The sequence below is a fragment of the Castor canadensis genome, chromosome 19 (genome assembly GCF_047511655.1).
Source record: "Castor canadensis chromosome 19, mCasCan1.hap1v2, whole genome shotgun sequence".
Taxonomy (NCBI): Eukaryota; Metazoa; Chordata; class Mammalia; order Rodentia; family Castoridae; genus Castor; species Castor canadensis.
Window position 1 is genome coordinate 25,988,645 of NC_133404.1, and position 23,197 is coordinate 26,011,841.

The following is a 23,197-nucleotide window of genomic DNA, read 5'->3' on the forward strand; positions in this document are numbered from 1 at the left end:
CCAACAGATCGTGTAATGAGACTTCCGAAATTGTGAGCCAAAATAAATCTTTTCTCTTTATATATTAATTATCTCAGATAATCTGTTATAGTGACAGAAAACTTTCAAACACAATACCAAAGCAAAGAAATATTAAAAGTAAATTGATGCAAAAATAAAGACCAACAAATCATAAAATTCCCAGGATTCAAAGAAGGTTTACAGTTTTTCTAAAATAGATATAATAAAGAGATTTCACATCGATTTTGTATTAAAAAGATAACGGAAATGTTAAGATAAAACAGACACCAATGGCCATGCCAACATAACTCGAGTGTTTCCAGGACTCATGAAAATAAGGATTTCTATGTCTATTGATTAAATCACTTATATGTGATTTTTAAAACAGCTTTATGAAGCATAATAGGAATACTACACTGCATATAATTAGTGCTCAAACTTGGTAAGTTGGCACATGTACATATCTGTTAAACTATGTCCACAATCAAGATAACATTTCAATGATCCCAGAGTTCCCTTGGGCATCTTTATAGTTCCCTCCCTCCAATCATTCTTGTTCCATTTCTGAATCATACATATCACTAATCTACTTTATATAAATATACTCATGCATTTTGTACTCCTTTATCTGTCTTCTTTCACCATAATTACTTTCAGATTCATCTATACTGTAGTATTTACCAATGAATCATTCCTTTTATTGCTTAGTAATAAATATAGAGATAGCTATAACACATCCACTTACTTCTTGATTGACTTTTGGGTTGTCTCTGCTTTTTAGCTATCAAAATAATTATAACATTAACATATGAATCACTGTATGGACAAATTCTTGCATTGCTCTTAGCTAAATCTTTCAAAGAATTGTTACCTCCTATCAGATTATGCATTTATTAACTTTTTAAAGAAATTTGTCAATCTGTTTTCCAAAGTAGTTGCATGATTCAGATTTTCTATTCCCTCTGTAATCAGCTTTGGTATTTTGTGTTTGTGGAATTTAGTTCACTTCGCCTAGTTATTTAATATGTTGTTACACAATTAACTGTATTTCCTCACATTCTTTTTATTTTTTGTAAGATCAATAGTAATGTCTTTTTTTCTTCTTGATTATAGTAATTCTGTCTCTCTCTCCTCTCCTCTTCTCCTCCTCGTTCTCTTGGGCAGTCTAACTGTACGTTTCTCAATTCTGTTGAGAAGCAGAACTGTAACCAATCCAGTTGGTTTACAAAGAACCAACTGATATACTGTTGATTTTCTCCACGTTCTCGTCTCCAATCCAATAAAACGTTAATTTCCCTTTTCTATTTGCTTTTAGTTTATTTGTACCTTTTTTTCTAGATTTCTATGGTGAAAATGTGCTTATTATTTATTATCTTTTGTAATATGGGTGGTGTTTACAGCTGTGCATGTCATGTGAATGCTGTGTTCGCAGCATCCCATAAGTTTTGCTGTGTTTTCTTTTTCTTTATGTATTTTCTAATTTCCCTTGTTGTTTCTTCTTAGGCCCACTGTTCATTTAATTGGGTGTTAATTTCTCCATGTCTCTTAATTTCCCAATTTTAATTCTGTTGTCATTTCCTAACCTTGTTCCATTATGGCTGGAGAACATTCTTTGTATGATGTCAAGTTCATAAATTTTTAATTTTAATGTACTTAGTTGTTATCTCTGAGTTCATACTCTTTGAATTTGTTGAGTTTCTTAGTGTAAAGATTTTTAGTACCAAGTTTGGGAAGTTCTCCGTCATCAATTCTTTCTGTTCCTCTCACTATGCAATTGCTATTGATCTATCTTGAAATGCAATTCTTTTCTCACTGTTCAAATCTGGACATTCAGCCTACCGAGCACATTCTTACATTTCATGTATTGCACTTTTCAGTTTCAGAATTTCTACATGGCTCTATTTTATAATTTCTTTTGTGCTAATAGAGTATTGCCATCACATTTCCCTGTACTTCTGCCAACATGGCTTCTCTTAATTCTTTGAAATACATTATTTAAATAAGCTGATTTGGAATCTTCTATGAAGATTCATCTACCAATGTTGAGACAGCCTCAGGAACAGTTTTCTACTGACTGTTTTTTCCCTGCCTCCCCCAACATATGGACAATATTTTGTTTCTTTGAATGCCAAAAAAATGCAGTTTGTTTGAAACTGGGTGCTTTGGTACTGTGACAACTCTGGAAATCTGATTGTGTGCTTGCTCCAGGTTTCACTGTTATTGTCACTGCTGTTTAGTGACTTTCTGAACTAAATCTATAAATTCTGCATTTTGGGGGGCAATGTGAAGTCTCTCCTCAGTTTGTTTATTGATAGTAAATGACTGCACCAAAAATTCCTTAATTATCTGGGAAGAGTAGGTCTCTTAATCCTTGCCAAAGGTCACTGAGTATGTGTTGAACACACTTTTCACACTCAGCCAGGCATCCTTCTATGGAAATTCTATGGGATAATCTACATAGACAATCATATCATCTGCAAATAAAGACAGTTTTACTTCTTCCTTGCCATTATGGATGTCTTTTACTTCTCTGGTATTCATATAATATTGACTCCAAGTCCCAATGCTGTTGAATAAAAGTGAGAGAACACATCCATTTTTATCATAGAGGGCATGCTTTCTGCCTTCAGAATGGTATCAGCTGATGTTGATTGTAGCTTTTTTTTGTATATACCTTTAATCAGATGGAGGAAGGGTCTTTCTATTCCTGATTGCTGAGAGTTTATAGCAGGAATTGATGTTAGACTTGTCAAATTTTTTTTTCTGCATGGGTTAACATGATCACATTTTTATCAATAGAGATACACTTTGCTTTAAATTTACTTTGTCTATTAATAGAGTCACTCTGCTTTCTTTTGGTTACAATTAGAATACTATATCTATTCCAAATGTTTTTGTTTATACTATTTTTGTATTTATATTTAAAGTACATTTCTTAAAAGCAGTATGGTTTGGTTCTTGCTTTTTAAGTGTTTGGACCTTCTCTGCTTTTCCTTTAGCATCCTTAGACCATTTAAATATTTTCTTATATGGTTAACTTAAGTCTATCATCTTGCTATCTAGTTTGTATTTGAAATATGTCCCCTTGGTTACTTTTGACCATTTTGGCCTCTTTTGGATTAACTGGGCATTTATGTATTATTTTTAATGGCATATTGCACTTAGCTGTTATTTTACAGTTGCCTCATGGTTTATATTATTCATTTGTAACTTCTCAGAGTCTTTCTTCAAATTATACCATACCATTTAATATATAAGAATGTTACAAATTATGTGGTTTTCTCAAATTATAAAAGCAAAATTTTTCATTCTTACACGTGTACATTTATGCATGTATACATTTGTGTATGTGTGTATAGTTATATTTGTGTGTAGTTATATATACATGCACACACATTCCTATACACATTTTATATATTATAGAGTACTTTGGGGATTTAATTCTAGTATTATTATATTGGGTGCTAATGACCAAAACATTTCTATAATTTTATCAGTAATTTGAATTCCCATATTGAAAATCTGCATATTAATATACTGCATTGATTACATTTTTCATTCAGGTCCATGGTATACTCTTATGTGACTGAAGATTTCTGACTTTAGTTATAATCAAACTTACATTCTGTTTTTCTCTCCTCCATGGACTCTCTGATGAATATGAAGTTTTGAACTCTGAATGAAACCCTTTCCACATTTATTGCATTTGTAGCGTCTCTCTCCAGTGTGGACTCTCTGATGAACTCTAAGATTTGTGCTAAGACTGAAGCTTTTACCACACTCCTCACATTTGTAAGGTTTCTCTCCTGTGTGGACTCTCTGATGAACACGAAGATTTGTACTCTGACTGAAAGCTTTACCACATTCTTTGCATTTATATGGTCTCTCTCCAGTGTGGATTCTCTGATGAGCATAAAGATTTGTGCTAAGAGTGAAGCCCTTACCACATTCCTCACATTTATAAGGCCTTTCCCCTGTGTGGACTCTCTGGTGGATATGAAGTTTGGAGCTCCTACTGAAATCTTTACCACATTGCTCACATTTATAGGGCTTCTCTCCTGTATGGATTCTCTGATGAATATAGAGTTTGGAGCTCCTCCTAAAACTTTTGCCACAGAAACTACACTTAAAAGGTCTCTCTCCACTGTGCACTCTTTGATGAGTAGATAGATCTGAGCTTCTACGAAAGCTTTTACCACACTGTTGACATGTGTATGGCCTCTCTCCTGTATGGACTCTAAGATGAATGAGAAGTTTTGTGCTTGCAATGAAGCCCTTACCACACACATCACACTTGTATGGCCTTTCTCCTGTGTGAACTTTTTGATGTGTACCTAGATCTGAACTTCTAGTGAAGTCCTTACCACACTTACCACACTTATAGGGTTTTTCTCCTGTATGGATTCTCTGATGAACACGAAGATTTGTGTAATCACTAAATTTCTTACCACACTCATCACATTCATAGGGTTTCTTCCCAGTGTGGATCATCATATGTCGATTTAGTTTTGATCTACAACTGAAGTCTTTTCCACAACCGTTACACTTAAAAGACTTCTCTTTCACACTTTTTCTGTGATCATTATGTAGGTTTAAGTTCAAACTTAAGTCATCAGCTCCCTGAACATGTTTACACTGCATATCAACCATGTAGATTTTTCTATTTCTTTCAAAATGTGGACTTTTCTTAAGGAAATATTCACAGTTATTCCATTTCACTTTTGCTTGGTTCTTCTGATGACTACAAGTGACAAACTGTGATTTCCAAAAGTAAATTGTTGGACACTTACCACACACACAGGTGTACTCTTCCTTGTGGCTACTTTGGTCTATTAGTTCATCCTGAAGCAATGAAGTTTGTTCTGATAATTTAGACCCAAGATGACAATAGAACTTCATAGAATCACTTCCCATGGGATGGATTTTCCTCAACAGCTCTTTGTCCTTGGTGATGTCTTCTCGGGTCAGGAAATGATCTCTGCTTCCTTCAGAATTTTGGCAGTCACTCACAAAAGTGTCTGGGGAATGTACCTGCTTAGTAATTTCCCAAGGCAAAAGCTCTTGATTTTCTAATTTTGTGACAACAATCCCTTGACAATTCACCACAGAGTCCCCACTTCTGGATACCTCAGTTGATATTCCTTTAAGAATAAAAAGAATTAAGTGAAGAGAATAAGCAAGGCTTTGTTTGAAGATGTTAAGATTTCCAAATAAAGAAATGTTCTGCCAGAAAGCATTTCTGGTGAAGGAAATAATTGGCCCCTTTCCCCAATTTTCATTTCTTTTTGGTTCTATATAGTTCAAGAAAGTGACAAATCCTAGAATCTTTTTCCAAGAACTGATAATTAAATTCATAAACAGCACAATTAAAAATTGACTAAAAAATCAGTAATATACAAATTAAGTGCTGAAAATTAAAACAAAGATAATAATCACAGGAATATTTTTTCAAGAGAGAGAATGTGTATCTCTGCCTACAAACCTTCAATATCTTTTTGCTGAACAGCTCTTGGTTTATTATTTATTTCATCAGTTTGTTATATTTAAGTAACACACCTGCCATTTGCCAAACACCACACTAATTAGATACCCAGGACACAATGATGAAAAGAGAACAGAGTCTTCAATTGAAATATCTTATGGAAGGGGAAAGAAAAAATGCCATGGCATTGCTCTCATAATTACTGAAATTTTAAGGAAGATAGGGGTAAGAAATTGGAACTAGACATGTAAACTCAAAGAGATCTAAAAGATGAAAGAATTAGTAGCATACGGGAGAAAAACAACCCATCCCACTTACATGTGAGGAAAGAATAAACTTAGATGCTATACATTTGAAATATATGGAGATGTAAGAATCTCAGACACTTCCTATGTGGGGACTGTATGGTCTATGTGAAGTAGTAGGTAGGAAAACCTGAGAGTGAGAAGGAGGTCTCAGAATAAGAAATATTTACCCCTATTAAGCATCTTGTATTCAGTCCATATCCATCTTCCTAAAACAGCAATGACATCAATTCTTTACAAATTCCTGTGATTCAAATCTGCAGGATATGCATGCTAACATAGTATTTACAAATGCAGGTCCAACTGAATAATCAGTAACAAGTACTTAAACGCACATTACTGAAATAATAGTTTAGATATACGAATAATTGATTTGGACTACAGATGTCAAATCATTCATGGAGAAAATGGAATCTGATTCAACTCTAAGACAACAGAATACCTAACAAACAGGCTCAAACACAAGTGTATCCACAGAGGATACCAGGATGATAGGATAAATGGAAAGGGATTGGGTTGTGCAATGCCAGATTATAGAGAGCCCTGAAATCATAAGAGGTGCTTCGGTGCCATGCAAAGCTTTTGCAGCTTTTTAAATCAGATAAAATAAAACTCTCACAATGTTTACATATAATGGGCCAAAACAAAGAATAAAGTCAGGAAGATAAGTGATTATAGTTAACTCATGGTCAAAAGATGAAGTCAAGAGGTCCATGAAGAAGGAACTGACCCATAGCTCTGTCCTCTTTTCCCTTTAGATCATCCAGCATCCAGTACTATAGCTATAATCACCATGTCTTTGACAAGGACTTCCAAATTTGTCTCTAGGCCTGCTCACTTCCTGAACTGTTACTCCCAACTGTCTGTCTGAAATATTCTACTTCATACATATGAAATTCGAAATACACATCACAATGTCTGAAACGCTGTTATTTTTACCCCATACCCAAATATTCTTCATTTCTGTAAATTTCACTTCTATGCCTCTTAAACAATTACTCAAACCAAAACCATATAGTATTTCCTGTCCTCAGCTGACCTCCCATGTCTAAATAATCAATGAGATTCCTGCCAAGTTTACCAAATCCTATCCTATTTCATCTGATTGCTCTCCATTTTGAGTGCTGCTCTGGCCACTTTTACCCAGACCACTGCTAAAGATCTCCTGTGGTCTGTTTGTCTCCTTATAATCCAGATCTCCATTCTATATAAATCCTTCAAATGGGTTCCCATAGCTCTATACTACCTGACTCAGAGTAAACTCTCTCTGATCTCATTTCTTCTATGTCTAACACTCATTATCTCCCAGCCATAATTCCTGGGACGCACAAGTTTGTTCCTCCTTTAGAATCTGAAATATGCTTATTCCTGATTCTTGAAAGGCTGGATTCTTTCTGCCATTCATGCTCCAATTTCAATGATACCATCTATAAAAAGCCCTCCTCTTCTACCTAATCACCCAACATTCTCACAATGCCCCATTTTGTTTTCACCAAAGCAGTCATCACTACCTAATATATTTACAGTTGTCTCCTCCATCTTCTAGCACTCCCTTCTCCTGCCTAAAATGCACGTTCTGAGAGAAGTGCTTTTTAGGTCATATTAACTGTTTTATCTCTGGGTCAAAAAAAAAAAAGGTAGGCACACACTATAAAGTTTTTCAATGAATAAATGGAAATATAGCATTTGTTAAAGAAGAGATCTAAAATTGGGGAGGAAGAGATGAATTAGACAATAACTGAGATAAGCTGTGGAAGATACAACAAGAAAAATATGAAGAATATTAGGGGAACTATTCATTATCAGCTCAATCAAATTTCCTATAGTTCACATAGAACATGTGATTTCTCCTGTCCAAATAGGCACACCTACATCCTAAACTCACTTGGTATCTGCTTCTTTCTCTTACTTGATAAGGTCTTCTCCATGGCAATGAAGAATAGCTGCTTCCTTATCTGTGACACATTCTATATAGTCCTGACCAATAGCAAACCTCTGTTTGACAAGTACATGTATGTATATGCATGTATCTGTATTGTTCAAATTATAAAATTATAGCTTGGAATTTAAATCAACCACACTGAGGGAATCTGTTGAATCCTTTGGAATTAATAAATCAAATACTCAAACAAAAGCATATGATGCAGTCAGACCAATACAACACCACTTCAGCTGAGTTAGCAGTTAGCTAGAGCCTGGGAAAAATTCATGGAAAGACAGAAGCTTTACTTTCAACAGCAAAAGATAGTGGTTAGCACCAGTAGAGCTCCAGAAAAGAATGCTCAGTTTTGAGATCACTACCACCTACAAGTAGTGCTTTGCTATTGTATGATATATTCCTTTGTCTACTATAATAAAACTCTTTTCTTCTAGAAATGAGGATATTACTTTTCTCAATTTAGAAACCCTTAAAGAGTTAAATGATCTATAAAATTTGGGTGGAAGAGAGGAATAATTCAGGATATAGGGTTAGAATTTTAGTCCTGTGGTAATTGTGGGCTGAGGGTAGAAAAGTTGGGACAATGTGGTTTCACACATAAATCCTAGAATATGCAAGGCATCCTATAGTCTACATTGAATGGCTTTAAATTGTTTATTAATGGGATTGTTGAGAGACAGATTACTTACAGCAGACTTTTGTTTATATCTGTATGGTTTGAATACTTTTTATCAACTATGTTTTATTACTTTAATCATAATGAACTACCCTCCCCTCCAAAAAAAGAAAACAAAGGTAAATGGTCAAAATACACAGAAATCAAATATTTATATTAGTGCTTTCCAAAAGAAATATGAGAGCCATAAATGCAAACCACATATGTAATTTTAAGTCTTCCAATAGCCACATTAAAAAAAATACAAAGAAAAAGGTGAAATTAATTTAATAATATATTTTATTCAAACCAGTATATGCAAAAATATTATTTCAACATGCAGTCAGCGGAACAGACATTTAATATTTTACATTCAAACAAAGTCTTCACAATCTAGTGTGTATTTTATACTCACATGCCTCAGTTAGAACTGGCCTCAAGGGTCACATGCAGTTAGTAGCAAACAGTGCAGATCTGCATCTTTAAAACACATTTTCACATTAATAAGAAGAAAACAGGCAAATGAGAATACATAACTCATAAAAGATAAAAAGTAAATTACATGGAAAATGCAAACACGCAGTAGTAATAAAAACAAAGTGTAAAACACTGAGCTATAATTTATTGCAGGTACTTCCATATGTCACTGGTAGGAATGTAGACTGGAATTTTAACAAAACGTTTTTGTAAAGGTATATTTACAACCTTTGCTGCAAAAAATTCATTTTCTAGATTTTGTACCAAGATCTGACTGAACTAATGTGCAAAAAGTGTATGAGGATGTTTAAATCGGTATCATTTACAATGGGAATAACTTGGCAATAACTTAAATATTCAATCGTCGTTATTTAATTTAATCAGTCAGTAAATCTATAAAATTGAATGCTGATCAGTTATTTTATATGACTACTGATTGTTTTATATGTCAAGTAATAAAGACAAGATAGCATATGTGTTATTTCCTTCCAACAGAGGATAAATTGATTTAGTTTTCCTTATTGATACTTTCTAAAAATTTGCAGAATAAATTTATATTGTGTCCAAAGTCAAGTTTAAAAAAATGGGAAAATTAAAATGTTAACATACAGTAGAATAATTGAGGATGAAGACAATTGGGAAAAGGGTAGAGTATTTTTAGAAGAAATTTAATGGTTGCTTCTGAATATGCAATTTCAGTACAGGGGTAGTCTTCAGAAACTAAAATAAGGACTGAGATGAAAAAAAGAAATTTAATCATGAAGAAATTATGGAAAAATATGCAAGGTATCAAGTCAAGTATCTTACAAAGTACTTCTGTTTGATTTTGAAATTAAAATCTGCCAATTGTGGAATTTTAGAAGAAATGAAAGAGTAATGAACAAAAGTCACTTGTAACTTGATAGTCACTGATGTCTACTTTTAACATTTGGGAGCATTCCCTGCGGGTCTTTTTCTTGGTAGTATTCAAGAGATGTTTGCTGAATGAATGAGGGATAAAGAACCAAACTCCATAAGGATGTCAGTACAAATATATTGAAATAAAAAGAAGTGAAAGAAATAGTGAGTCTAAAGAAATGCCTGAATAGAAAGTAAAGAGAAAAACTGTAGTTAATAGCATATTGTAAAAATTACATTTGAAAGTGAGCGGAGGCTTGGGGGTATAGCTCAGCAGTAGAGTGCTTACCTAGGATATGCAAGGCCCTGAGTTTGAGTTCCAGCATCATAAAAAAAGTAACATAGTTAAAAAGTGAGGAAAGTCAATGTGCCATTTCATTTAAATATTTCCCTGTAGTGTATTTGAAATTCTAGGCATACATAAAATGTAGTATCTTACTCTCTTTACTTAGTGCACTATCCCACATCCTGGAGAATTTTTGTGAATATAATGTTTCTAATGATACAGTTTTTCAATGTTTGGATATGCCAAGGTTTACTTAAACAAGGTTACAATAATGGGAATTAGCTACTTATAATGTCCAGGAAACAGACTTATTCATGACTCATTCTCTAGACCCCTATGATGTCTAATAGGTAGGGGTTCTGTCAGAAAAAAGATCAGTATGAAAGGTATCATTAAAGCTCTTAGTGTATGGCTACACTCCTTTCTAGAAAGTTTTAACCAATTATTTTTCTTCTTGTTGGGGATTAAAACACTGATGATAGTAAGCACATACTCTACCACCAATATACCCCCGGTCCTCGTTTTAACTAATTCTTACTTTCAGTATAATCGTATATACATTTGTATTTATAGGGAAAAAGTTAGGAAAATTTGAATGTGTGAAGAAAGGAGACTATGAGTGAGAAGGAGTAATTACAACTAAAGTCACAGAAAAGAATTAGGTAAGAGAAGAGATAGGTGAGAGAGATGGGTAAGAATTTTAAAAACACCAAGAAATATGAACATAGGGCGGAACAAATCTTCCCCTGAGAAGGCAGGAGAAACAAACAGGAAAAGAAGATAAAGAACACGTGAAGATAGAGCTGACAATGAGAAGAAGTTGTAGCCAACACTGACAGACACCACATGCACAGGGTATAATGGCTTTATGTCCTGTGTCTTACCTGGACAAGTACTATGCAGGGGTGCTTTTATCATCCATGCCTCCTCTCTTAACTCCCGCTGAGAGACAGCACTGGTTCCCTATACTCATAGGGAAAGAAAAACATAAAACATCTGAAAATATAGTCCTATTGAGCCCTCTGAAAGACGGTTATGGGGAGGTTTCATGGAAGGCTATGACAGAGAGGTTCCTCATATCAATTCTTAAAAATAAAGATAATTTCCTGGTAGAAAATACATTAGAAACATCCTGTGTCTTTGTGGCTACTGTAGTTTGGATTTTGAATGTCCCTCAAAGGCTCATGTGTTAAATGCTTGGTTACCAGCTTGTGGCACTATTGGGAGGGGTAGAAACTTCAGGAGATGGGGCACTGTATAAGGAAGTCGGATCGGTGAGGACGTGCCCTTGAAGGGATAGTGGGACCCTAGTCCTTTCCTATCTCTCTTTTCTTCCTGGTCACCATGTGGTGGGCATCTCCCCTGCCACATCCTCCCTACCATGATGTGCTGCCTGGTCACAGGCCCAAAGGCAATGAGGCCAAGTAAGCAGGAACTGAAACCATGATCCAAAATAAACCTTCCCCTAAGTTGATTATTAAGTATTCAGTGTCAGAAAGCTAATGCAGTAGCCAACTGTATTTGAAGGCTTCTTCACAGCTGAGTAGAATACTGTGAAGATCCACCCTGTTAATAACTGAGAAAGCACCATCCCTCTGACAGAAGGTTTTCAATTACAACATTAAGCTGTCCTTACCTATGTAGATGAGATTCCTATAGTTCTCCAGCATCACTTCTCTGTACAAATTCCTCTGTGAAAAGCTCAGTTGTCTCCACTCTTCCTGGGTAAAGTCCACAACAATATCCTTGAATGTCACTGGTTCCTAAAATACAAGCATATTTATCCTTTATTAAATATCTGAACAAGTATCCATGACATAAAGAGTGCAGTTGAGTCACAGGAAAGTCAAAGATGTACAAGAAGTATATTCGATGATACTCAGACCTTGGAGTTATCCAAAATAGAAGAGGGCAACTGATTATTCCAACTTTATAAATTCACTAATTTCATCAATGTCTTTCCTCCTGTCAAAGGAAAAAGTGCCTTTCCCTTTATCCTCTTACCTATGTTCTAGATGTTTTCTATAGTTATTCTCTAGACATCCACTCTCACAAATTAGATCTATTTTTAGCTAACCTTCAAATTATCCTTCCTTGAAAATTCTTCCTCAGCTTATAATCAAAAATCTTTCTCTTCCTCCTTTGTTAAATAGAAAAAGTAAGAACCCTCTGGAAACAATTTAGGAATGTGACATTGACAATGCCAATGGGCCGTCATTTAACTGGCACTGCATGATGGAGGGAGGCAGTTAAGCAGAGAGCAGGAAGTTTGAGGAGAAAACTCAATACACTGTCAAAAGCAGAAACCTTCATAGACTATTCTTCAGCAGACACAGGAGGCCTCTCAGGGACCTGCCAATATTTGAGGCCATATGTGGAACTGGGAGACTGAGACCCCAGGAGTCTTGAATCCAAATTAAGGGTGCAGAAAACAGGCCTCAGATCTTCAACAGAGCTTAAGTCTGTGTTACACGTTTTCCCCATTCTCCAACCAGGGTCTCCACTATTTAAAAAGTGAAAAATGCAATACCAAATGCTTAACTTTTTCTAGTAAAAGCATTAGAAAAGTGTAGTCTAGCAATATAAAAATCTTTTATTACACAATAGCCACCTTATTCTAAGCAAATGCAGAGGAAAATGGGGCTCTACTTCACTACCTTCAGCCAGGGCAAAGCAGGACAGTCAAGATCTCCAACCTTACCTGGGTTCTCCCCAGAATTGTAACATTCCTCCCTAATGCACCACCCAGCAACAGTTGAGACAAGAATTTTAAAACAGCATTTAAGATTCCCCACAGAGCAATTACATAAATGCTTGAAACAAGAGAAGAGATGGAAAGTCTCAGCAAACAAAAAGCATAGAAGATATAAAGAAAAGTCAAATGAAAATTTTGGAAGTGAAAAATAAAAATTTCATTAAATAGGTTTCATAACAGAATGGAAAAGAAAAAGGAAAGAGTCAGTGAAACTAAAATCGAAATTACCATACAGAGAAAGTAGACTGGAAAAAAGAATAAACAGAGTTTCAGGAACATTGGGAATTATGTCCTATATATAATCCAAACCTGTGCAAATTTAAACAACCGAAATCATACAGAAAAGAGGACAATCACAAAAAGTTGTTAAAATGATAGTGATAAATATAATCAAGAAGATACATTACAGAAGTCAAACTCTGGAATACTACAGAAGTGACTCATGAAATAAGAACTGAACTGCCTCCCCAAACTGTCAACTCTGACCATGAAATTCAAACAGGAATGCAACCCTTACCTAGAAAAAGAGAAACAGAAATGAAGAGTATTTGAAGTATTGATATTCTAATCTCTCCTCCAAAAAAAGCAGAAAATAGAAGAATGCTACAACAGAGTACCCAAAACTAAGTGAAACACACTCAAAGAAGTATCTGGTCATACAACCTTGAGTCAGAAATTCAGCAATTCATAACAGAATTAGTAAAATACATAAAGATAACAACCCAGAACTGACTAAACTGCAAAATGTCCAAGAAATAAAAAAAAGTAGGTGGAAAAAAGAAAGGAAAAAAACTAATAGGATAAAAATGAGATAAAGTTAATATTTTAAAAAATGGGTCAAAGAAACTAGTAAAAATGCAAAATGTATTTTAAGAATTCAAGACTGGCTCAATTTTAGGAAGTCCACTCATATGACATATAATTGATCTTCACTATTCACCAATTCTGTATTTCCAAACCTGCCTACTTGCTAAAATTTATAACCCAAAATTTAATATAATGTTTTCACCATTATTCCCAGACATGCAAAGAGCTACAAAATATTTAAGCTGCCCTAGACCCTGCAGTCTCATTTCAGCTTTCATACTTCTAGTCTATTCAGTGCCATGTCTTTCATATCTTTGTGCTTTTATTTGTGATTCTCTTATTTAACATAGTCCAAGTGTACTGCTGAAGTGCTATCTTGTGTTCTTAAGTGCAAGAAGTCACTTCATGTGCATTACAGAGAAAATACTGATGTTAGATAAGCGTCATTCACTGGAGAAATAGAGCTGTTGGCCATAAATTCAATGTTAAATTAATCACACATAAACCAAAGTTATGTATGATTGATGAAAATGTTTTGATCAGAGGCTAAGAAAATCCTAACCCTGTATTTCTTAAGTGCAATATTCATGGTGACTTTAAAGACCATAACTATGATGAATGATGAGAATCAAGTGTACTAGATTAGTATTTCTAATAGAAAATCCTACCATAAATTCAGATGCTGAAAAACCATCAGTCCTAAAGCCAAAAAAAAAAAAAAAAAGTATCCTTTAAAAAAGAACAAACACTGAAGGTGGTTCAACTAAGGCAAGGATATCTACTATAACTACCACTATTTTATTTTTCCTACAAGTATTAGCCAAATAAATCAGAGAAGAGAAATCAATCAGAGCCATAAGCACTTGAAAAGATAATACAATAACATCTCTATTTGCAAGTGACAGTATATCTGGAAACCCTAAAAATAAAATGATAAAACTAGCTCAAATAATAAGTTTAGTAAGATAACATGATATAAACGTTACCAAAAAGATCTGCAGTATTCATACACAGAATTAACCCCCAGTTAGGAGAAATGATGATAGAAAAAAAATCTCAGTATAGTAGGAAAGACATTAATTACAAGTAAGCTAAATTTGAAATGTACAAAAACTGTATGACAAAACCCTAACACATTCTAAAAGACAAAAAAGCAGAAAGGTATGCATCCAACATGAAAATATTCAGGTACAAAGTTACTCACTGCAGTGCTGTTTTGAATTTCAGAATGTTGGAGACAACTTGAATGTTCTTATGCAGAATAACTAAATAAGGTATGGTTCACAGATGTTATGAGTATACTGTGTCTCGCAAGATGATGATGGCGAAGTCTCCCCAGTAAACGTGACCTTATTTGGTAAAAAGGTCTTTATGGCTGGTCAAGTTAAGGTGAAATGATTGGGGTAGCACCTAACCCAATTTGACTGGTGTCCTTATAAAAATGTGAAAATTCAAGGGCTAAGTGGTAGAGTGCTTGCCTAGCTTGCTCAAGGCCATTGGGTGTGATCTCCAGCACTGCAAAGGAAAAAAAAAAAAAAAAAAAAACGAAGGGGAAAATAAAGAGGTGAAAACTGGATAGAGAGACATACACACACAGAGGAAAAATGCCAAGGGAAGAAAACAGCAGAGAGTAGGGCAATGTGTCTACAAACAGCGAATGTCAAAGACTGCCAGCACATACCAGACACTGGAAGAGAGTCATGGAACAGATTCTCCTTCACAGACCTCAGAAGAACTAACCCTGCTGCTACTCTGATCTCAGAGTCCTAGCTCCAGACCTGTGTGAGAGTAAGTTTCTGTAAAGCCATCCAGTGTGTAGTACTTAAATATGGCAGCTCTAGCAAACTAATGCAATACTCAGTGTGTGCTCTTATGCTATGAAAAATGAATAAACAAGAAAGATCTCATTAAAAAGATGCAGCAATTTGCAGGAAAAATTGTTAGGTGAAATAAGCAAAATGCGTAGAATATACAGTATATCTGTATATTGGTACCTTTTGTTTAAAACAAAATAGAAATGAAATGTACATGTATTAGCTCATTTTTGTAAGGAAGAATACAAAAAGGATAATACTGAATCCAATGAGATTGATTACCTATAGGGATGGACTGGACGAGAAGAAACTGAAGGATGAAGGATTAATGATAATTCTCTGAAAAATCCTCACTGTGTAATTTTTCATTGTGGAATCATGAAACATTATATAAAATTTTTAGAAGATTGAGGATAAAGAAAAATTTCTAAATGATACTGTATTAGTTTTTCAGGGCTACAATAACAAAATATACAGACTGGGTATCTTGAACAACAAAAATTTATTTTCTCACAGAAGAGAAAATAAAAGATCAAGATGTTAACAGATTTGGTTTCTCCTGAGGCCCCTTTCTTTTAGTTTATAGATGGTCATCTCTCTATGACATCACAAAGCTTTCCCTCTGTTCATGCTTATGTTTCAATTTCCTTTTACAAAGCTATCAGTTAGACTGGATTAGGGCATACTCTACTGGCCTCATTTAACTTACCTCTTCAAAAGCTCTGGCTCCAAACGTTCATATTCTGAGGTACTGGCAGTTAGCACTTCAATATACAAATTTTGAAGGTCACAATCTATATCCAAATGTAAGTAACCTTTTTTTTGGTGATACTGGAGTTTGAACTCAGGGCTTCATGCTTGCTAGATAGGTGTTTTACCACTTGAGCCATGCCTCCAGCCCTCTTGCTTTGGTTATTTTGGAGGCTAGAGCAAAAGGGTCTCACTTCTTGCCCAGGTCAGCCTGGTTTTGATCCTTCTATTTTAGGCTTCCTGCTACAGCTGGAATAACAGGCACATGCCACCACACCCAGCTTTTTTTCTGTTAAGACTGGATCTCAAAAACTTTCTTTTGACTGTGCTAGCCTGGAACCATAAGCTTCCCTATCTCCTGTGTACCTTCGAATTATGCACACATTACTGCATCCAGTTACTGATTGTAATGGGTCTTGCTAACTTTTGCCCACGGTAGCCTCAAACTGCAATCCTCCTGATCTCAATCTCCCAAGTAGCCAGGATTATAAGTATGAACCACTGGCACCCAGCTCACAAGTAACTTTTGAACTGGCATTCAACTATATACCCTCAGTCTTAGAACTGTAAACAATTATTGAACGGTAGTTGGTAGGTTTTTCATAAGCCAGGTGTGTAAGCTAGGAAAACTAACTATTGTGTGTCCTGGTATTAAGCAACTGAGTAAATATATTTAGCATGATAGGAGCCTGGTTTCTCATTTGGGGGAAGGGAGTCACAAATACAGCAAGGAAGAAGACATGAATGAACTACTTGGTGTTGGATTAGCATCAGGATAGATTAGTTGTTTTTAATACAGATACAGATATGTGTATATACATATGTATATGTGTTTTCATGTATTTACATAGATTTGTCCACTGGGAGGGCCTATAGGCAGATATACTAGTAACAATGTGTACACCTAACATACAGATTTTGATTCAACAATGCCACTTCCCACTAAATGGAACCAAGGCTTCTTGGTCTAGGATATGGAAAGAACAAAATGAGCCTAAAATATCTTGTGCTAAAAAGTACAGGTGCACACACACAAATACACACAGAAACATACAGTATATAGTAAAAGAATACAAATACTGCTTTGACTGGAGTCCCAAACACACAGTATATGTTAAAAGAATACAGAACATGGTTTGAATGGAGTCCCTTGGGACAAATCTGGATAATTTCAGTATCAAAATCAGTAATAAGTATAACAGATTATAAACCTTCCCACCAAATAAAAGATCCTTGAATTCCTATTGATATAAAATACTGATATGAATAAAAGAAGTAGAAAAGAATGTCTTCACGAAAGAATAGTTACAGATGTAGACAGACTAATAAAGGTCAGGCGTGTTGGTGCTTGCCTGTAATTCCAGAATCTGGGAAGCTGAGGCAGGAGGATTATACATTCTAGGCCAGCGTGGGCTACAAAGTGAAGCTTTGTCTAAAAAGAAAAAAGCAGAAAGAAAAGAATAATAGTTACATCATTAGCTTTTGTAGCCTTCATAGTAATAAGTGGTTTATGCAGCAATCATCAATGAATGCTACATGAAATGGTTAAAATTTCAACATACAAAAAAAATCTTTGAAATCTTTTCCTCTCCATCAAAATGGAAATAAATTATCATCTACTTTTTTTGTTGCTCCTCTAAGACATAAATACAGGAATTGGTACAGTGAGTGTCTAAAAGTATCAGACAAACATTAGGTGCTTGGTAAATGCTAATCTATTTTCTCTTTCTTAACAAGGAGAAAAGGTCAGCCAACTTTCAGTAATCAATATAGTATTTCAGGAGAAAAGAAAAAATTACCTTACCAGGACCTGGGTCATGGCTTCTTTTTCTAGAGGAAGTGTAGAGAAAGCAGAGCTGGCAGAGAAGAAAGAAGCCATTAGTGACTAGACTAGCTCAGAGCAGCCAGTCTGGGTTTCTAGAATGATGACAACAGTTTAATCCACTGAGGCCATTACCCCCTCAGCACCTGAGCCCTTGTTTTCTCACTCACCCACCTTATCTTGGTCCTTTCCCACATAGCTTATTCAGTAACATTCACCTCTTGACTCAGGCTTTTGGTTTAAGCTGACTACGGTCTTTCTTTTTGTAGATATGGTGCCTCTTTCCTAACTACCTTCTTCCTATACCAAGCACTCCAGTAAGGTGTGTAGACCCAGGAGTACCAGAGTTTTAAAACATTCTCTACCTTCTCCCTTCAATTTGTTCTAAGAGGTCTTAGCTCAGAGGTGATTCCATTCGTAATATATTTTTGCTGCTTAGGGTGCTTCCTTCTCTTCCACTTTCTAGAGTCTGAATTTTGCCTTTGGAGCAGGGATGGTGCATGAGAGTAGATGCTAATTTAGGGAGATACTCTTTTGAGACCAAAATTCACTCTCTATTCATGTGCCTAAAGATGAGTACTTACTCTAGTGGATCTCAGCCTAGGATAGTAACAGTTGGCTTTGCTCAGCTAAGGCTTGGAGCAAATGGTGCAGGCAGCAGACTCTGCCCACCATCAGACCTATTTGAGGCCCTGCAATAGAGCTGGGAGTCTGCATACAATACCTGAGGTGCACAAAACGATTCACAGAAGGTATAAGTGGCTGTTAAAGACACACCCTGGCCTTCAGCCATTCAGGACTCAGATGACAAGACAATAAAATTCACCTCCTGAAGAGGAGGAAAGTTCTTATCACAGCCGGGAGCCAGTGGCTCACACCTGTAGTCCTAGCTATTCAGGAGGCAGAGATCAGGAGAATGGAGGTTCAAAACTAGCCCGGGTAAACAGTTCGCGAGACCCTATCTCGAAAAACCCTTCACAACACTAGGGCTAGTGGAGTGGCTTAAAGTGAAGACCCAAGTTCAAGCCCCAGTACCGCAAAAAAAAAAAAAAAAATTCTTATAAGGATGGCTTGAACTTATGCATTAAGTCTGTCTCCTCTGTTAGACTTTTAAACCTGTTGAACTCCACAAACCTGCCAATTCCTCAGTACCCAGGATAGGTCCCAGCTAGAAACAGCATGGAGAACAGGTGACCTGACTCCACTTGGCTAAGGCAGTATGCGCATGCGCCCTTGCCACCGGCCCTGGAGAGGAGCGCTCCTCTCCAAAGACGCGCACAGATCGGCCCCGCTCTGCCCGTCTTACGGCCCCACAAGCCCGGCCCTTCCTTCCACTCCCGCGTCCACGGCAAACTGTGCCACCCGGCGGGTCCAAACACCGTAGGATCCAAGTCACCTTTGGCTAAAAGTCCAACGACCTCCCAGGGCTCTCACAGGGTGACCGGAAGCGGATGGCCTTCGCGGGCGCCGCAGGGACTTCAGTTCCCACAATGCCCCAGGCGCACTTCCTCTTCCGCCCGGGACCGTGAAGAGGAGGGAGCAGGAACGCTGAGACTAAGTAAGGCAGAATCTCTCGGGTTCATCCTTGAAATCCTTGTATTTTCTTCTTAGTCATTCTTGGAAAAACAACAGCAACAACAAAAAGTGGCGTTTCTTGTTCTTTAAATGTGCACATAGCGTTTAGTGAGATTAATGTGATTTTATGTTTATCTACTTTTTTTTCATATTATCTCATTTTCTATTGGAACTTTTGCTTCCTGTGTTTACTATAGATTTTATGTATTCAGTTTTTTCATTTATTTTAATTTATCTAAGTTATCTAATTTGGGATAAAAAGTTATCTGTTTTGTTGTTAATTTTAATTACAGTCATCCCTTCTGTATCAGGGAGGACGTATTACCTCTCCCCAGTTTTTTTTCTGCTTTGATATAGGAGGTTCCTAGACTCCCCGTGGATCTCTGAAACCTTCGATAAAACCGAATTCTGTGTAGACTATATTTTTCCTGCATACTTACCTGTGAAAGTTTAATTCATAGATTAGGCATGGTAAGAGATCAACAATAATAATTAGTGATAAACTAAAACAATATGTTACAATAAAAGTAGCATTAACATGATATCTATCTCGAAATGCCTTTTGGTACTATATTCACCCTTTTGCTTGTAATGGTATAAGGTGAAAAAGGAAGCACATTTTGCCTTCTCTTTGACTTACCCAAATTGCCAGCCTCATTACTTTTGGGTACATTAAAGTAAAAATCAGTTATTTAAACACAAACCCTGACCATTATAACCAGACAACTGCTAAGTCAGGAATGGCAAGTTGAATATGCATTCGGGCTAGTCTGGACAAGAGGTGATTTACATCCCAGTTGGCATCGAGCAGGATCATGTGCGATTTTATTATACTACTCAGAACGGGGCACAGTTTAAAACTTCCAAATTATTTCTGGACCTTTTCCATTTAATAGTTTTGGACTCTAGCTGATGGATAACTAAAACCACACAGAGAAAGCAAAGCCAAGGAAAAGGAGGGACTACCATACCTCTTTGATTTAACTATTATCAGGGTGTGTTTTAAATGTTTTCCTCATTCATTCTGTGATGTTTATATATTTTATTTAATGTACATTGCTAATGTACAGTTAAAGCTTCTTAAACAAAATAAAATTAGTAATCAATTGGAACATTTAGAGTTGCCTTTTTGTCATCTCTTGCCAGTTTTACTTAGTGGGATCCTTCCTTTTGGTTACTGATCTGAGGATGCTAAATCATTGCATTATCTAGACATTTTGGATTATGGACAGCACTTTGGGATGCTTTCCCAAAGGAATAGGAGCTAAATAGTAATAGTTTGAAAGCTCTTGCCAAAATGGGGAAAAATACCTTCTCTTAACCCCTATGATTGCTTCTATCAATTCCTCTCAACAGAAGATACTAAATAAAAAATTGTAATCTTCATAAAAAATAATCAGAAGTTTGTAAGATGCTGCAATAGAAATTCAGTATCTGGCATAGTTGATTTTCTTGCCTTTGTGCATGTATTCCTATTGATACAGTATAAAAAATTTTTAAATAACAAAAATTGATAAGATAGCAAAGATAGGAGATCATGATCTCAGAGAAAACTATGAACCACAGAAATGAATAGATTACTTAGAGGTACTTTTACCATGAAGAATGAATGGAAGTCAAAATCCAGTGACAGCCAGGTATGAGAAGTCTAAAAGTTTCTTATGTCAGAATTCCAGAAGACTAGAACTGTAGGACCTTTTCCCCCCTTCCCATAGGAATGGAATGATGGCTTGACAGTAGGGATTTGAAGGAGAGCTTAGTCAATGACCTAGTTAACTCCATTTATTTCTTACTCCATCTTATTTCATTTCCTTCCTTCTCAGTTCTCCTGAGTCTCCCCCACAGTTTCTTTGGATTCCTAGAACATTAGTCCTAATTGATGACTATCTTAAAACAAAGGACTGAAATTACTCTTTAAGTAACCAAAAACTTATAGGCACTAACAAAGCTCTGAATGCCCAATAATGATCAACTAGACCATGGCCAGACAAGTCAACCTGGAATACTAGTATGGAATCCCATATGCACCCCTATAATCCTTGCCTTTGGTATTCTCTCCTATAAAACAGTAAGATTGCTATAAGCACTTTGAAGACAGATTTTGGGTCATTAGATCTTTGTTCTTCATGGTCTTTCACATTGTTAATAAAGCTCCTTTCTTGCTGTCACTGCTGCTTATATCTTTGATTGGCTTTCTGGGACATTTGGCTTAACCTGGACCATTGATAGTTCCAGAGCCAGAACTTTTGCCCTAACTCTAGTCGCAAGCCCAGTTTAGGTATAGAAGCTTAGGCTGCCAGCTGTTTTCTTTTAGTATACAGATAACATGCAATGGATATTCTGTTTTCTGGGTTTATTATTTGTTGTTGAGAAACCAGCTATCAATGTAACTGTCATGCTTTCTGGCATAGAATGTTTTTCACTCTTTCTCTTTGGGTTTCTGCCATAACAAGAAAGTGCATAAGTGTTGATATTTTTTTTTAATCCTGATTGATATTTTCTGGGCTTCTTAATCTATAGATTTGGGTATTTTATTAGTTCTGGAATGCTCTCTTCATTATTTTTGCACATATTATCTCTTGAATCTTTCTATCCTTAATATAATTCTGATTAAAGATCAACTGAAACTTTGCACTCCATCATCCATGTCATTTAAAATTATTTTTTTCTATTTTTATCCTTTTTATCTCTTACATAGTATCTCCATGTCATTTAAAATTATTTTTTCTATTTTTTATCCTTTTTATCTCTTACATAGTATCTCCATGTCATTTAAAATTATTTTTTCTATTTTATTCTTTTTATCTCTTACTTAGTATTATAGATTATTTTCTCTGACCTATATTCTAATCACTAGTTTTGTGCTGTGCTATATCCAGACTCCCATTGAGGCAGGATGCATAGATAAGGTAACAGAAATTAAAATAATAAATATTAAATGATCAAAGTTTACAGTCCAGTAGAAGTCAGACAAGAAAATATTTTTCTGTGATTTAAATTCAATATAGAAGAAAATGTCTAGTACTGTGGGACAGAGTACCATATGCAGTTTGAGTTTGGGAAAGAGGGAATGATTTTCAGAGGACACATAGGCTGGAGTCTACTGAATGAACAGCATATGCAAAAGCAGAAATGTCTAAAAGCATTGCACATTTGAAGTGCAAGTAGTTTGGAATGCTACATTGTTCGAGTTTAAAATTTTTAAGGGGTGAAACTGACCAGGTAGGATGAGCTAGCTTTCATTGTTATCCTGAAGCAAGATTTTAAGCAAGTAAATGTTATGGTCTCAAACTTAAATGAATCTAACTAAATTGATACTAGATTACAATTAGCTAAGATTAATGGCAGAAAGGAAGACCATCTAATAGGATATTACGATTGTCTAGGTTAAATAATATCAGGTCTAAATTGACCAAGGAGAAGAGACAATATACTTAAGAGATACTTAGATAAAATCTGTAAGACTTTGTAATGGTAAGTGAAAACAATACAAAGAGTATATCTGAGACATAGTCAGGTGTTTCTTTTTTTTGGAATTTTTATTGTGAAACAATGACAAAGTAGAGAAAATAATATAATCACTTCCACCCTTATATTTATCATCCCTGTTCAGTACTTTTCAACCTTTTGCCA

At 35.6% G+C, this 23,197-nt stretch overlaps 1 protein-coding gene and 1 pseudogene across 7 annotated transcripts; one reads left to right on the top strand and one right to left on the bottom strand.

The window, feature by feature from the left end:
- Window positions 1–219: 219 nt before the first annotated feature.
- LOC109675608 (uncharacterized) lies at window positions 220–19,470 on the bottom strand. Of its 7 annotated transcripts, none has more exons than XM_074061521.1 (6): window positions 19,386–19,470; window positions 17,972–18,023; window positions 17,520–17,599; window positions 11,678–11,804; window positions 10,926–11,004; window positions 220–5,141 (listed from the first exon to the last, which is right to left on the bottom strand). In XM_074061521.1, exons 5-6 carry the CDS (start codon window positions 10,957–10,959, stop codon window positions 3,619–3,621), a joined length of 1,557 nt encoding a protein of 518 aa, XP_073917622.1. In that variant the 5' UTR covers window positions 10,960–11,004; window positions 11,678–11,804; window positions 17,520–17,599; window positions 17,972–18,023; window positions 19,386–19,470; the 3' UTR covers window positions 220–3,618. The 7 variants fall into 7 exon arrangements, with proteins under 7 accessions (XP_073917622.1, XP_073917625.1, XP_073917626.1 ...); XM_074061524.1 differs by lacking the exon at window positions 17,520–17,599 and adding an exon at window positions 8,797–8,861 and having other exon boundaries at window positions 19,386–19,464; XM_074061525.1 differs by lacking the exon at window positions 17,520–17,599 and adding an exon at window positions 8,797–8,861 and having other exon boundaries at window positions 10,926–11,009; window positions 19,386–19,464.
- A 1,506-nt stretch (window positions 19,471–20,976) lies between these two features.
- LOC141419332 (small nucleolar RNA SNORA8) lies at window positions 20,977–21,050 on the top strand (annotated as a pseudogene).
- The last annotated feature ends 2,147 nt before the right edge of the window (window positions 21,051–23,197 follow it).

Bases quoted from the DNA above. Each gene is read 5' to 3' on its own strand.
- LOC109675608 (XM_074061521.1), bottom strand. From the start codon at position 10,959: ATGATAAAAGCACCCCTGCATAGTACTTGTCCAG. The intron at 5,142-10,925 runs GTAAGACACAGG...TTATTCTTAAAG, and splicing joins CCTGCATAGTACTTGTCCAG to GAATATCAACTGAGGTATCC.